General features: G+C 40.2%; 1 protein-coding gene across 2 annotated transcripts; it reads left to right on the top strand.

Annotated features, from left to right (window-relative positions):
- Positions 1-6,189: 6,189 nt before the first annotated feature.
- LOC122090738 (Fanconi anemia group I protein homolog) lies at positions 6,190-16,609 on the top strand. 2 transcript variants are annotated; one of them, XM_042660429.1, is made up of 13 exons: positions 6,190-7,304; positions 7,412-7,493; positions 7,765-7,953; positions 8,623-8,687; positions 8,783-8,942; positions 10,131-10,376; positions 11,581-11,697; positions 11,942-12,133; positions 12,233-12,314; positions 12,732-13,702; positions 13,818-14,319; positions 15,500-15,690; positions 15,795-16,609. In XM_042660429.1, exons 1-13 carry the CDS (start codon positions 6,271-6,273, stop codon positions 16,233-16,235), a joined length of 4,272 nt encoding a protein of 1,423 aa, XP_042516363.1. In that variant the 5' UTR covers positions 6,190-6,270; the 3' UTR covers positions 16,236-16,609. The 2 variants fall into 2 exon arrangements, with proteins under 2 accessions (XP_042516363.1, XP_042516364.1); XM_042660430.1 differs by lacking the exon at positions 7,765-7,953.
- The last annotated feature ends 752 nt before the right edge of the window (positions 16,610-17,361 follow it).

Raw genomic sequence — 17,361 nt, 5'->3', positions numbered from 1 at the left:
CTTTCTCTTGTAGACTTGGAAACTGAAAAAAAAAAAAAAACAAGAAAAAAAAAATAGTACTATCCAAAGTGGGGCAAAATGTACACTTATATCCATAAGATTTCACATATTATTGTGCTCATCGATATTGTTAAACACTTTGGTGAAATAGCAGTGGCTCACAATGAGCGTTTAGATCACCTTCAAGCTACCATCACCGACCTACAGTAGTCCTTTGCGGATCTGGCTCTCCTGTTGGTGGCCATGAATGGACGACTCGAGCAGGCCCTGCGACCACCAAATGCTCCACCAGAAGTGTGAGCCTCAGGGTTTTCCACATCGCTCTCCTTTGGGTCATCACTACCAGCTCCGACCAACCTAATCCAAGCGCACACCGTCCGACTCAACTTTCCACGCTTCGATGGAGTTGATCCGAATGGCTGGATCTTAAAGGCGGAAAGGTTCTTCGATTATCACGAAACTTCTGATGATCAACGCCTCTTGGTGGCGTCCTTCCACATGGATGGTCAAGCACTCCAATAGTTCCAATGAATGTACAGATCATCTCAGTTCTCAACATGGACAGTCTTCACCCGAGCATTAGAACTCTGCTTCAGACCCTCAGAGTTTGATGATCCACAAGCAACTCTCGTTAAGCTCACATGGGCCACTACAGTGGCTGATTACCAATCTTGCTTTGAGAAACTCGCAAATCAAATTGGTGGGATTCCTCCTTCCTTTTTGGTCAGCTGCTTCATCTCCGATTTAAGGGGCGACATTCGAAACGAGGTGATGGCACTCCGACCGACCAGTATGGCACAAGCGGTGGGATTGGCCCATCTACAGGAGTTGAAGTTCCTTAAGGCTTGGCGTTCTATATCACGACCTTAGTTGACTCGCCCTGCATTGCTTCCTACACCTCAGCCTGCTTCAACGGTGCTCGCACTACTCGCTCCACCTTCCCGTATACCCATCAAACGCCTCACGCCCATTGAGATGCAACAACGGAGAGAGAAATGGCTATGTTACAACTGTGATGACAAATACGCCCTAGGTCATTGCTGCAAAACCCGCCACCTATTCTTATTAGAATATGAAGATGGGGACGAACAAACTGAACCCCTAGACGGAACGGTCAATGACAAGTTCAAACAGGCTCCCACCCCAAAGAAGGTAACTACTGGTGAACTCTCCTACCACTCCCTAGTGGGAATGCAATTGCCTACTACCTTGCACCTCACTGGTTACATTGATTGGAAGCCCATTCAGGTCCTGGTCGGTGGTGGAAGCACCCATAACTTCATTCAGAGCCGTGTCGCAAAGCATTTAGGCTTGGCAATGGAAACTGCACCTAACATAACAGTTATGGTGGGCAGCGGTAGCCGGCTAACGTGCGAAGGATTGGTCTAACAACTACAGGTAAAATTGGTCAACCACCCAATTCAAATTGATGCTTTTATATTACCTCTGTTTGGCACATATATGGTTTTGGGAGTGCAATGGTTGGCGTAGCTTGGGCCTGTGCTATTTGATTATAGAAAGATGACACTGGAGTTCCATGATGAAGGGCGACGTGTCAGCTTGGTGGGCGATGCCTCATAGGGGCCTATGGAGTTGCAGTACCATAATGTCCGACGGGTGCTCAACACTAGGGTAGTCGCAGCTCGGTACCAGCTGGAGTTGTAGCCTATGGAGCAAGACCAGGATGGGGACAACAATATGGAAATCAAATATCTGTTTGGAACATACGAGTCGGTCTTCACTAAGCCTCCAAGACTACCACCACCAAGGCCTCGAGATCACGCAATTCAACTACAACCAGGAACATCACCGGTCAACGTTCGGCCCTATCGTTACCCTCACTTCTAAAAGATAGAAATAGAGCGTTTGGTTTCTGAGATGTTAATGGCAGGAATCATTCGATCGAGCACCAGTGCCTTCTCATCACTGGTCCTTCTCGTCAAGAAGAAAGATGACACTTGGCATTTCTGTGTGGACTATCGTGCTCTAAATGTCGTTACCATAAGAGACCATTTTCCCATTCCCACAGTTGACAAGCTACTAGATGAATTACACGAGGCCAACTATTTCTCTAAATTGGATCTCCGTTCGAGTTATCACCAGATACGAGTGTGAGCCGAGGATGTACACAAAATGGTATTCTACACACATGATGGTCATTATGAGTTCCTTGTGATGCCCTTTGGCCTCACCAATGCCCCCTCAAATTTTCAAGCCATAGTGAACTTTATATTCTACCCTTACCTACATCGCTTTGTGCTCGTGTTCTTTGATGATCTACTAATTTACTGCCCAACATGGGAGGCCCACATGACACATCTAAGGACGGTTTTACAAGCATTATAGGCGTATGATCTCTATGCTAAAAGGTATAAGTGTGCATTTAGCTTATGCTCTATAGAGTACTTAGGCCATATTATTTCCTCTCAAGGAGTCGCCATAAACCCCGAATAAAATTTCAGCAATGTTGGAGTGGCCAACCCCCAAATCCTTGCGGCAGTTGAGAGGATTTTTGGGCCTCACAGGATACTACAGACGGTTCGTGCATCGCTACGCCAATATGGCTAGGCCCTTAATGGATTTATTGAGGAAGGGGGCCTTCTCATGGACAGTCGCTGCCCTGGCAGCCTTTGAGGAGTTACAATGGGCCATGACCACCGCCCTAGTGTTAACCTTATTGAATTTTTTCTTGCCTTTCATAGTAGAAGCGAACGCCTTGGGGGTAGGCATTGGGGCCGTATTGTTGCAGCAATGACATCTAGTGGCTTATTTTAGCAAAAAGTTGTCTCCCAAAATGTAGGTCGCTTCCACTGACATAAGAGAAATGTACACCATTACACAATCCATCTTACGTTGGCGACAGTACCTTCTTAGGCGGCAATTTCTCATCATGACTAATCCGAAAAGCCTAAAAGGGCTCACCAACCAAACTATCCAAATGCCATAGCAACATCACTGGCTCTCTCGGCTTCTTCGATTCATGTTTGAGATCTTGTACTGCCCAGGCAAAGACAATTCTGTGGCCAATGCCTTGTCTCGCATCTTTGCAGAATCGACAGTATTGTTTTCCTTTTCTGGACCAATTCTTGACTTCCTAAAAAAGCTACGAGATAAGGTGGCTACCAATGTTGAGCTCCAAGCTATTTGCACGGGATTAGCTTTAGACCCCGACCGATACGAGGGCTACTATATGCGCAATGATTTGTTGTATTATCAATAGAGGTTAGTGTTGGCATCTAACTCCCCATTAAGGCATAAATTCCTTTTATGAATTTCACTCGTCTCCAGTAGGTGGGCATGCTTGCTTTTTGTGCACTTATAATAGGGTCACGTCCAACCTATATTGGAAAGGGATGAGAACTTACATCAAACAATTTGTGGTTGCGTGTGCTATCTGTCAACATACCAAGTACCTTACCTCCTCTCATGCAGTCTTCTACAACCCCTCCCAATTCCTAGTCATGTGTGGGAAGACGTCTTTATGGATTTCATTACTGGGTTGCCAAGCTCGAAGGGGAAGACAACGATTCTGGTCGTAGTCGACAGACTAACCAAGGACACCCATTTTTGTGCCCTTGTAAGCCATTTTACTAGTCACAAGGTCGCAGAGATGTTTGCTTTAGAAATTATTAGACTCCATGGCCTTCCTCGGTCCATAGTGAGTGATCACGACCCACTCTTTATCAGTAAATTTTGGCATGATCTCTTCCAACTTCAAGGAATGAGCCTCTCCATGAGCAACGCCTACCACCCCCAGTTGGATGGCTAGGCCGAAGTCTTAAACCGATGTCTTGAGATGTACTTAAGAAGTTTTGTGTTTGATGAACCCACTTGGTGGGCGAATTATTTGCATTGGGCAGAGTATTGGTACAATACCGCTCATCATACAACAGTGGGAATGAGTCCATTTCAAGTGTTATATGGACGATCACCTCCAACTTTGTCCAGATACATCCTAGAGACTTCCCCAATCATAGCATTAGACCAAGAATTACAGAGCAGAGACGAGGTACTCTGAAACCTTAAGCTGAACCTCTCTCGTGCCCAAGCTCGCATGAAAACACAGTCCGATAAATCTCGTATGGAAAGAGAGTTTGAACCGAGAGATTGGGTCTACGTGAAACTCCAACCGTATCGCCAACATTCGGTTGCTCAACGCAGCCACCCAAAACTAGGTCGACATTTCTTCGGGCCATTCCCAGTTCTTAAGCGAATTGGCAAGGTCGCCTATAAATTGGAGCTTCCGACTGCATCTCGCCTTCACCCAATCTTCCACGTATCATTATTAAAAAAATGTGTTGGTGATCACTCAGCTCAAATCACTCCTTGGCCCCCACACACCACTGAAGAGGACGCGACTCCAGTACCCACAGCTATACTGGACTCACAGTTTATATTAAGACAAGGTCACGTAGTGAACCATGTCGTAATACAATGGAGTGACATTCCCCTTGAAGAGACATCCTATGAAGACATGGAGGCACTGCGACAAAAGTTTCCACACATGAACCTTGAGGACAAGGTTCATCAAGAAGGGGTGGGTGATGTTACGATTCAAATAGAGAAGGAGCCACTCGACACATCAGTTGTGGACGTGGCACCATCTACTCGGGCAACGATAGAGGCATGATGCTCTCAATGACAAATGAGACTCCCAATGGGCATGAATAATTACGTATAGGGACACAACATGTGATTTATGTAATTTTGTTGGGAAGATATCCCATTTTGATATGGCTGTAACGGCCATTTGGCTATATATAAACAGTAGGGTATCGGGTATAACGGGTATGCCTACTATAAATCTCCTTCCTTGTCTCTTTTCTTTGGAGGTGGTTAACCTCGAATTAGCCTCTGAGCCTTATCGGTGTCCATTGCCCCCGGCAACGTGTATTGTTAACTATCAAAAACCAAGCTCAACAAGAACTTCTATGCGTCATCTGTTGATTTTGCCTCTGATGTGTGGTTGACCTTCAACAATGCCTTGGTTTATAATCCCAAAGGCCACGATGTTTACGCAATGGTGGAGCAATTGCTGGCTCGGTATGTTTGAACCCGCGTACAATAAATTGCATAATATGCAGCGGTGAGTGTTTCCCACAGAAGAGATGCTGGGAAACTCATGTGCTGGGCTTCCAACTACAGAGATTGGTGCGAACAAACCTGGTCCGATCTCGATCCCCAATGTGGCTCCTCCATCGAACCCATCACCAGTGCACACCCTTGCATCAACATCAGTATTGGTGCCTACAAGACCATTTTTCGACTGGAAGATCATCTATTGTTGAGCAGGCAAAGCCCAAAGCAAAGGATCCAAACAAACGGGATATGAGCTTTGAAGGGAAACAAAGATGGGAATGAATTTGTAGAATCTCCCACAAGAGAAAATGGATCAAGTGGTGCATATCATAAGGAAGAGGAATGCTAATGTGGCACAACATGGATATGAGATTGAGCTGGACATTGAGGTTATGGACACGGAAATGCTTTGGGACCTTGATTGATTTGTGTGCAACTGCAGAAAGATGATGAGTAAGATCAAGAGGCAAACGTTTGCCGACAACAACCAGATTCCTACAGTGAAAGGCAACAAGGTAGTGACAATTTTTATTGTAGAATCCATTTGCTTGATTTTAGCACTCTTAATTTTTTATGCTAATTCTGTAGCTGGGCATCCTAGCACGGCGTCGACGGTTGGGAGAAACTTTCACCAGAGAAGACAAAGCTTTTGTGATTCAGATTTTGTTTTATAAAATGTGTCAAAGGGTATGTGAAGGGGCAATTATTTCTTTTCAATTTTAAAACTAACACCAGTCTCATGGTTGTTAGTTTTTTGGGTTTAAGCGTAATAAACGAAACTCAACGGGGGACGATGTAATAAAGGTAAACGCAAGGGGTGGTGGATATAAATTACCCAAAATAAAAAGATTTGATTATTTGTATTTTGGAAATTCGAACCATCTAACACGTGCTAGAACCGATTAAAATCGAAACCGAACCATCCCCCCACCCCAAAAAAAATACCGAACCATCCCATCAATAACCGGTCCCGTTCATAGCTTCTTTAATATCTATCTTCGGTCCAACCAGAAATAATTCTAGCATTAAGGGTTCTCATTCTCCCGCGCAAATGAATGGAAAATCCAATTTCAACCAGTTCATATTAAAAGATGAAAGATTTATAAGGCGCGCCACTGCGCGAAACTCTTTCGCTCTTCCAACTTCCGCTTCAAGTCGCTGCAACCAGGAATTCCAAAACAGCGAAAAACCATGACCGGGACAGCAAGCGATTCCGGCCACCATCCGCCGCCGATGACCGACACTGAGATCGTGCGTGTGGCTCAACAACATCAGCAAACAGGTGCAGCTCTACCACTGCACTTACTGTCCCCCGCTTCTCACCCCACCATCATCTCTTTCATCGACTCTCGCTGCGACTCTCCTACTTCTTCCCTTTCTGTAACCGAATACGTTTCCGCCATCGTTTACCTCATCTCGCAAACTCCTGAAAACTCTTCTCTCTCTTCTCTCCTATTCTCTATTCTTCACTCGTATTTGCGCCTCTTTTACTCCGCCAGAATCCCTCATGATAGCAATTCATTGAAGATAATCCACCTCTTTGCTCTCCATCTTGACAGAATCCCTAGAAACGATCTCGCTTGCATCGTGGATTTACTTGTCTCCAATTTGTCCCTGATCGTTGAACCCGACGATGCGCAACCGCTTGACCTCATCCCTCCATCACTTGACCTCATTCGATCTTCAGATGAGGTTCAAAGAGCAGGAGATTATGTTTATTCGGTGCTCGACCGTATCATATCATCGAACTGGACGAAGGTATTGCTGGTCAAGACAGTTTCTCTTCTTCGTGATTTTTCATTTATTGACAAGGTTCGAGCCAGAGAGTTTCTCCAAAAGGTCTTTGCTGGAATGGAGGGAGTGGATTTGCAAGATTTGCCGTCTCTTGTTTACCAGCTTCTGATCTTGGCTTCGAAGGGGTTCAATAAGAGAGACGTGATCGAAGGGATTGTACATTTCTTCGGAACGATAATGGAGTCCAAAACAAATTCGATAGTTAGGCAGGTTGAAGGGACGGTTTTGCTTCACGTTAATTTTGCCGTGAAGCAGGATCCTTCATTGGGGCAGGAGGTTTTGGGGCTTCTGAAGTCGGACCTTGGGGCTTTTAACCACTTCACTGTTGTAGTTCTGCTTTCTGTTGCGAGGGTTCGCAGACTTAATGAAAGTTCGATAGGGATTTTGAAAACTGCCGTGGTTACGTCTTATCATGACCACAAATTCGTCAGGTAAGAAAAAAAAAATCGTTCAGTGAGGACTTATCCTTTTCTTTTCAGTGAGGACTTATCCTTTTTCTTCTTAGGGCAGGTGTCTAAATTTATGATTAAAATTGCAGGAACTGTATGTGGCTGCCCGATATGTTGAAGGAAGAATGTCTTCAAACTGTTCAAAGAGTAGAAAAGGCTGTCACAAGAGCTGTAATCCCTCTCTTGCTTACTTTTTTTTTTATTTATTTATTATTTTTTATTTCCATTCAACTCAACTGATTTATTTATTTATATAAATGATGCGTCTGGCCGATGGTCTACAATGTATGCTATTTAGCTAGTTGGTCTGCATACTGTAATTAATCGATTGAAATGGAAAATGTGTTGACTAGCTCTCAGTCAGGTTGGGAGGTGGTTGGATCATTATTATTTGCTCTCAATTTACAGCATCCGTTATATTTTTATTTTTCCTGCACTCCAGGTCAATGAAAGTAACAATGGAAGGGAACATATTGTACCTAGTATTGTACAATTTGGGTTTGTGTTGCTAGAATCAGTGGAAGAAAGCAAACGTGAAGAATATGGCAATGATTGTCTGATGGGCACAGTGGAGCTTGGTATTAAGATGCTAAAGACTCTGTTTGAGGTCCATGACATGGCTAGAAATGAGGTATCTGCAACCAATAGAGGTTTACAAAGTGCATTTACAAATTATGTTTCCTTGAAAGATGCTATTCGTCCATATGCAATTACGAAATATATATTATAAAACATACTAGAGGGTGAGCCTCGGCACAACGGTAAGGTTGCTCCATTACAACATATTGGTCGCAGGTTCAAGTTGGGAAACAGCCTCTCCGTGAACCGGGGGTAAGGCTGCGGATATTATGAACCTTCCAGAACCCAGACCTTGCAGTTAGGCCAGAAATAAGCTTCTGTCAAGTTGGTCTATAGCTGCTCTATCAAGTATGTTGCCATAGAAAGCCCTTTATTGAAGGCTTCTCTTTTACAGAGAAGGAAATTGTCATTTAATAAGGGTTTGCTCCTTCCCTGGCTCTTTATATATTTAGGAATGAATTCTGTCTTCACCATTTTGACTCTGTTATACAGCAATAGCAATGATGGGAAGGGAAAATTGAACTCTCTGAAATTTACTATATACATTTTTTAAGTAGTGTTGCTCTTTATCAGTGCTGTTGGTATATCAATAACTGTTTGGTTATCATGATACTGAAATTAGTTCTACGTACTTATTTTTTTTTTCCCCTCCAGATATTAAGATGCATGGTATTCTTATCATGGTATTGGTAGCCATAAACTTATACCACCTGGTGTGCAGATTATTGAGCAGTGTAAATTCCGTATCCTTTCTCTGAAGCCAGAACAAAGCATACCAATCATCAAGTAACAAGATTTTAATTTGGTATTGTTCATTGTTTCTGTAAAAACCAAAGTTGTTTTTTACGTTGCTGGTTACAAGCATGACTTTTTCTATGCAGACTGCTCGGTCTTTTGGTTCAGAGCTATCCGTATCCCATGCTAGAACACGTGACACGGTTGAAGGAATTGTTGGATTATTTCACTTTCATGCATGGACAAGTTGCCACTTCACTTGTTACTACCCTATTGCCCCTGATGAAATTCAGTCCTGATCTTCAGGTACTTGCTTTCCCACATCTCTAGTGGCAAAAGCTATGTAAAATGAAGTGATAAATGCTAGATTTTAAGGATTTTTTTTTCTTTTTTTGTAAATAAACTGTAAATTAATTTCACAACATAGAAATGAAACAAATGGAAAATACAAGAGCCATAATGGAGAGATGGTTTACTTTCGTGGTTTTTTTTTTCCCCTTTTTGATGGTAGTGAATTTGTCACTTAGTGAACGGGGGGACCTTTTGTGTAGGGATGTGTTGCTTTGAGGTCTTCGTTGGGAGAATTTAGATGAAAGATATAAAGAATATTTATAATAAGATTCTGCATCCTTTTTTTTTTTTTTTTTTCAGTTGTGGGTGTGGGGGGGGGAGGGCGGGATAATGTGCATCTCTAGAGTTACAATATAAAGGTCAAAAGGGAGTTTTTTTAAGAGATTTTATCTGTCATTGTTGAACAAAGTGTGATTCCTTAATCCTCCCCCCTTCCTTTCTTATGTGCATGCTTCTTGTGTTTGGAAATTCTAAACTTTTACCAGAGTCAAGCAAATGGGTGCTTTCTCACTCATCAGGTGCCTCTCACTTCTTTCAGGACAAGAGAGGCAATTCTTGTGTTTTAGGGCCATTATCGAGAAAACTGTGAGCCATGCTGAGGAGAAAACCTCCTTGGTTGAGAGTTGTGAAGGATTTGAATCCAATAAAATGAATGTTGTAGTGAAATGACCTTGACTATTCCTATTAGTTGGGTTGCTTGTTAGAAAGATGTTTGTGTGTCTTACTCATTTCATTATGCAACTTAGGGAATAATCCTTGGGCATGAAGATCTTGTTCTACATCATCCCAAGATTGACAAATGATATGGCAGTCCTTCATACTGGAAGGCTTGAAACTTAACAGTTTATGAGGAATGGGTCATTTGTTGGACACGTCAACTTGAGTTTCCTGTCATCCTGTGTAATTTTTGCCCTTTGTATCCCTTGTCTTTGTTTCTAACTACTTGGTTTTGTCAGGTTCTGTGGCCATTTATCTGCAAAGCCCTGAAGTTTATAGACATTTTCAAACGAAAATTATGTTCTGAAAGTAGAAGTTAGGATATACTTTTATTGAGTATTAACTCTTATTTCACCTTGTTTCCAGACCTTTAATGTTGAAGTACTTACTATCTCCAAACTGCCTGATATATTTCAAACTCTACAGAGTTACATGATTTTGGTTACGAGGAAGGCTATGTTCAGAAGAGAAGAGACAGTCCGTATTGCCGCTACCAATGCCATTATTGATATGCTTTTGGCAGAAAAACAATCTAAAAGAGATGGCTCAGATTCCTTTCAAGAGTCATCCAGCCAAGCAAGTTCTAGCCAGCAGGCTGAATTACCCTCTGTGATGAAAATGGGTCTTTTTCAGGAGCTGAGTGGTCTGCTGCAGAGATGTCTGTCTCAGCAGGTATGATTTTATTTGGAACACACTCTCTTTCCCTTTCATTCATCTTTTTTCCCATGGTGGAATCATTAGTGGCATAGTGGTTGCTAAAGCAAGTTAATTGGTAAAGACAGTCGGTGATCCCTGGTCTCATGCAAGGTTCAAAAGTTTAATATCATTAATCATTGGTAGTTTCACCATTTGGAGTAAAGGAAATTTTGGGTAATAGAAAATTTGCAGTTATTGGGGAATATCGGGGAGAAAACATGGAAGTTTTCCATGAAACTTTGAGGAATGTCATATGAAGCATTATTACATAGGCCTCAAATTCTTCATTGTTCCCCATATCCACAAGGTATGTCTCTTCTTTAGCTCTTGTACTCACCTTGGGGTTAAAAAATTCACAAAAAACTTCCTTACTTTGAGGGGGAGCAATAAGTCAGGGGGACTATAGATATCCTTAATTTTGGATATATATGAGTGCAAGTTTGAAAATATTGATTTTTTTTTTTCCCGGCTCTGATTCTTCACAATTTAATTTTCATTTCTTTGAAAATTTTGGCAAAATGGACTCTAAGGCGCTGAAACTTTGGAAATTAAGAATAAAATTGCCAGTTGTGGGAGTTGTCTTTCTTTTTTATTTTATTTTATTTTTTTTAATAATTGTCTTTTAAACATAGGAATGTGAAAGAAAAGTCTGACTGTGAGCAGAGTGTTGGCTCAGTATTGTAGAAATGTCAAGAAGTAGTACTATTGCCACCATATTATGATAGTACGGCAACTATTAGTGAATTTGTGATGCTATTTATGCTTTGTTGAGTACTTTATGTGGTTTTCTGTAATACATTAGAAGTTACTTGTATCCTATTATTTATTGACTTATGAGTTTTAAATGTGTACTCAAGCTTCTTTTCTAGTTACTTGGATTTCCTTCAGACTCTCCAGAGTTTCACCGCGATATTTTTTCCAACCTTTTATTTATTTATTTATTTTATTTTTATAGATTTTTAGTTCTTATGGGATATCCCCCAGCGGGGATTGAAAAAGAAATTTCTGAAATTCCCTTAAACTCCTAAGAAGAAACTATCTTTTTACCAACCCCTCCTTGGTAGAAAAGTAGCAAAACTATGTGAACCTTGTTTTGTACAATGGACAGATTTTACTTAGTTGTCATGTTTTGCTTCTTTTACATCCCTGTTTATCCTTATGGTTGGACTGTTGTGGTCAGGCAAGAGTTAAAGAGATCATGTACCAGGGACTTGTGAAACTTGTTCTGCTGGACCCGTTCACAGCTGGGCCTGTCTTTGATTTTCTCTTACCTCATTTCCGTTGTTTCTACAGTGAGGTATGAAGTCAACAATTATTTAGAAGCTTAATACTTAGTTCCTTTTAATTGTTCTTGTTTATTTTATGTGTTCTGTATTGTAGCTTAATAACCACCCCCAATAAAGATGCAAAAAAAGGGGGGGGGGGAGAAAGAAACAGAAATCAGTTTCTGTTTATTTCTTTAAGCATCTTATATTGCAATTTAAGCGTCAACCTTTTCCATTTAATCCCCCACTTGAGGTTGAACCACTGTTTTTTGGCAGGAACCAGATTTTCAGCTTGCCATTAGTTGTTGTATTAAATCTGATAGTGGCAAAGTATGTCTTGAAGAACCTTTGGATTGCCTTTTATCTTGTGTCTCCTGGATTCTTCTCCTTCAGCAACATGGAAAAACTGATCACCACTTGGAGGATTCATGGGCATGTTTTGGTTTCTCTCTCACACAAGAGAATGAGGTAGTCTATAGTCTGGTTGAATGGGATTGCAATCTGTATACAAGAAAAGGGATCAAAATGAAGTTTTGTACTCAAAACAATTATTTTAAATTTCTGCAGGCAGGAAGAACTTTATCTGCTGAGACATTCTTCAATGGTCTATTGAAGATCAGGAAATTCTTAAGAAATGGCCATTTGGAAGGTTCTGAAGTTTTCATATTATAACCCTTCTCTCCAGTTTGTAGTGTGGTCTAATTTTTTATTCTAAATTTTTTTTGGCAAGAAAAGCTTTATTTTTATTTATTTATTTTATTTTTTAGAGTTTTATTATGAATTACAGGAGATGGATGACTCAAAGAAAAGTTAAAAAAATATATATTATGAAGGTATAAAATAGTCTTAAACAGTATACAAAAATATTATGGCTGTACACAAGAACCTCATATATAGTAGTCATGCTGGTGTTTTGGCGTTCAGTTATTGTATAAATTTCTAGTTCTGGCTAACCATCAGAACTCTTTAATCTTTCAATGAAAAATTTAAAATTATTCTAGAAGATCACATCTTGCATTGTTACAAGTGTTCGTGCTTCTTACTTGTTTTTTCCTTGTCAGATCAGACTTTTTAGGCCAAACACAAGATCCAGGCTCTCGATCCCTGGAAGAAGATAAGGATAGCTACTGTGCATTGATTTTATCCGGAATTCTGGAGGTAGTGCTAAATGCTATTGCAATTGAGTTGGAGAATTCAACCGATGAAGAAAAAGTGATTCTTGAAGAGGAACTTCTCGAACTTGTCGACTTGTATGAGTCTTTGGAAAAGGAAGTATGCACAGAAAAACATGGTAATGGTATCAAAAGAGGTATCCCTAGAAGTAATGTTCAGGATACGCAAGCTAAGACTGATCACAACACTAAAGAATGGCATCATTTTGGGCCCATGATATTGTCTCAAGACAGAATACCTTTCTTGGCAACTTCAAGTATCTACCAAATATTATTGACAGCATTCAAGTTACTTAAAGCCACTGGTTCTAATATCAGCTCAGAATCACAGAATGAGGGTAAGCCATTGTGCAAAACATCAACTTGCTGTTCTAAACTGATAGCTTTTGCCTTGAAGGCTTCACTTCGTCAAGTAAAGTCTCTACCTTTACTGAGAAATAATGATCCATTGAAGACTTTGATCTATGGAGATATCAAAGTGTTGGGACCTCCATTACTTAAATTGGTTTGGTTGCTCAAATCGGGGCCAGAGCTGGATTTCCATAAAAAGAAAAAGGAATCTAAGGGAAGGAAAAGTGTGGAAGACAGAGAGGAACAGATCTACTTATCCTTGATTTGCTTGAAAGAATTAATTACATTAAGTTTCCAGAGTTGTCACTTGGCTAACTTGATTAAGGATTTGGCATCTGTCACTGCAACTGGAAATAATTTGGAAAATGGAATAGACACTGGACTGGATGATGACCATGAACTTATATTGCAGGTTGAAGATCAACTTACAAAAGACAGACAATTGTTCATGGAGAAAAGTATAAAGCCTTTGTGCTTTGAGCTTCTTGCACTTTCACTTTTTCGAGAATCTGAGGTAATTGGTAGATATGTTAGAATTTTCCTGCTTCAGTCATGCATAATGATTGGAGACTCATTGTTTCATTCTTTATACTTATCTAAAAATTGTTTTATATACGATTTCATTTTAGGTTCTCTTAGATATGATGTTGATGATGGGGAACAAACTTCCATGCAAGCTGAGGAACTATCATGGAGCTTGGGCTATTAGTATCTGCAAAAGCAATACCATGATGAATTCCAAAACTGCAAAAAATGTGGTTGCACTTGCCATCTGCTTAAGCACACCTCCAAATGACTTAATTGTGGCTCAAGATATCGCTGCAGAGCTGCTAAAAGTTTATGGATCTGGTGAAAGTGATCCGGTGAAGATATCTGAAACTTATCCCATCATAAATCATTCAACAAAGAGTGCATTGGCTTCCAGTTTGCTGCAATTAATTGAATCAGTTGTTCTTGATCTGGATTGGGCTGTAAGGAAGCTGAAGGCATCATCTGCTATCACTCAAAGATATTCTTGCCTTGATCAGTACGGAGAAAAGGTGCCTAGCTTAATATTGGAGGAAGCTCTGTACTCAAGATCTGAAGCTCTGGTGAACTTGTTATCTTTCTTTGTGGTTATGAATCTCAAGGGTATGTTTTAACATCTCTCTCTTCATGCCATGCCATCTTATTCCTTTGTGATACAAGGCTTATATATAATTCCATTGAAGCCTGTATAAAGGAGGGGTTGTGGAAGGTTGGCAGCCAGCATAAGCCTTCACCCATTTAAAAAGAGTCAGCTAAGACCCTGCCGACTTATTGATGCATATGAACTGTGGCAGCAAATGGTTGAACGTGGTTAAACGTTTTTGGGCTTTGCTCCTTTATGTTGCATTGGAAACCCTTAAGATCAATTCCTAACCTTAAATTTTCATGGTTTCCTCTCAAATCAAATCAATGCTCTGAAAGAGAGCCTTGCATTTGCACAAACTGTGATAATGGAAGGGTAGGATTTTGATTCAATTAGTCTGGTTCAACACAGTTTTTGTGTGGTTCATCTGTTAAGCGTTACATCCAAAATTGAAGATACACACAAATGCTTCCACGTCAAAAGAGAAAGAATCCGAAAGAAAATCCCATCTCTTTGACCCAATTAAGGTGATCTTTTCTTGTCATAGAAGATGATATTTCTGACCAACACTAAGAAACCAGAAGGGGGACGGGCCTATTTATAAGATTTCAAGACCTCCCAATTATTTCTTTCACAAGAAAACCCATTTCAGTGGTTATTAAAAAGAATGCCTTGGCACATAGAAATCCAAGCAAGTTAGAGAGCCACAAATACTTGTGAAAGGAGTTGGTTTCCAATTAGGCGTATCAGCTTGGAACTCAAGTCATATTTGACCACTTAACTAAAGAGACCATTGATATACGCTGAGCTTGGGTCTTGAATGTGTCTTATTCAGCTCTATAGATCATTGTCTCATATTCGGGAATCCAGATCCAAAACAGTAGGTGGGGTCCACTTAATAGAGTGCTTATGCAAGGAGTTAGCATGATTAGGTACTTTTTTCCAATACCAAATGAATTTCCTTCATTTTTGGAGCCTTCTGGAGTGCTCTCTCTTTCACATCCTTCAAGTAAATGCAAGGTTGTGGAAATCATCATCTGTTAAAGGTGGGATCATTTCAAGGGTGGGTTCCTCTCCTTTAAACTGGACAAATGACAAGTTATTGGGAGACTAGGCATTTTATCTTTTCTCCGGCACATAACACATTTTTTGTGTTGGGTGTGTAGCAGATGTTTATAAATGCAAAATTTAAATGTGCAGATCCTCATGCGGAGCAATTGTTGAGATTGGCTGCAAGGTTTTACAAGCATTTAGCTTCTTTGACAAAGCTACGGATTGCTCCTAAAGGGAGCAAACAGCTTCTACCTGGAGTCAAGTTCCAGAAGCTCGCGGAAATAACCTGCAAGAAGCTAACTGGTCCACTCTATAACTTTGTGGCTCTGATGCAACAGGTATGCACTTCAGTGTCATTGGAAATTTTATGTTGTTTTACTCCGCAATGTTTTTGAGTTCTCTGAGGCTTCTTTGTTGATGGCGCTGTTAAATTGATTTGCAGAATCAACAGGAGAATGCACAAGGTAAGGGAATTATTGGTAGGATCAGAAGGGAGAATAAATGCATCCCTGACCTGATTTTCCAGATAGAAGATTATGAAAAATATCTTATCCAGCTTAGCAAGGTGAGCAAAATAAATTTGTTGAGACATGCTAAACGCAGCACTGCTAGAGATTTTAAGATTCTTGATTCAAAAAAGATAACTAGAGAAGAGGAGCCACCAAGTCATGAATCTGAACAAATTAATGCTATTGCTTCCGAAAACAAATCATGTGAAGAGGAAGAGGGTAGGTCTGATAAGGTTTTGTCAGCTGAGTCAGATAGTGTTGTGGCTGCTGAGGATTCTGGATCTGAAAGTGAAGCTTGTGATATCATTGTCAAAACCAAGAGGGCAAGAACAAGAACATCCAAAGTTGTGAGGGACTCAGATGATGAATCATAGTTTAAACAAAAGAGCTTTAACACTACTGAAGTAGTAGCTGAAAGAATTTAGGTTACTTGTCATGCAGTAAATTTGTAAATGGTCATAAAGAGAGTTGCTTGTAAACTGCAATAAACATGGAACTTGATGGAGTTCCACTTGAAAATTTGTATAACATGGTGGCAACTATTCCCTATGATCAAGACTGTAATCATATCGTCTTTTGATGGTTCATCCTAATTGTCTCCATTTTGTAATAGAAGAGAATCTATTTGGATTCTAGTTCTCCTAGATTTCTTGTACTAGAGACTTTGGTGTATCTGAGACAGGTATAACTATAACCACCTCTGATTTCTTTTGGAATTCAGTCTAGAAAGAAATGATAAATTGCTGAACTCTCTATGGTATTGCTTTGAGAAGTGTTTGTTAATAATGATTTTATTGATCTTCTAAACATGGTTGGAAGCCATCAATGTTCAAATACGGATTATCCTAAATACCTTAAACCAATCTCCCTTGCTGTCGCTTTCCCTCTACCAACAAGAGAAACTCACAAAATATAATAAAGAGACCCAATTTTTATACACATGCTTTCAACCGTCGGATGGGTGTGGCTGGGTGGGGCAGAAGTGTAATAACACATTCCCTATCCAACGGTTGAAGGCACTGCTGTGCATATAACCTTATGCCTATAATAAAAATAAGAATAAAAAACATTTTCTTTTATTTTCAGAAGGTTTCAACTAGGCCAGCTTCATTATGCCAGAAGGACATATGATGTTGCCGTTCTAACTGTTGGATAGAGAGTACATGAACTAAATTAGTGTGTTATTTTGAACTCTTTCAATTACTCACCTGCATATATATAATAAATACTATTATTATGCATTCATGATTTTTTATGTTTTAACGCTCAATTTAACACTTAGAAAATTTATTTAGATTAAAAATTTTCATAAGATTGATATTTTATGCTTTGTCGGGGATGAGTTTTTACCTCAGTGGTAAGGCAGTTGGACAATTGGGCATGTCATTAATAAATAGCTCAACCAACAAGTCTACATTCTCTATGATGAGCAATGAGGTGTAGTGAGCATCAGACCGCCCGATACTTAATTTATCAATACAGAAATTGTAAACAATTTTC

This window comes from Macadamia integrifolia, chromosome 10, assembly GCF_013358625.1.
Source record: "Macadamia integrifolia cultivar HAES 741 chromosome 10, SCU_Mint_v3, whole genome shotgun sequence".
In the NCBI taxonomy this organism is placed as follows: Eukaryota; Viridiplantae; Streptophyta; class Magnoliopsida; order Proteales; family Proteaceae; genus Macadamia; species Macadamia integrifolia.
The sequence above is the reverse complement of the archived record's forward strand: the minus strand, read 5'-3'. Positions and strand labels throughout refer to the sequence as shown.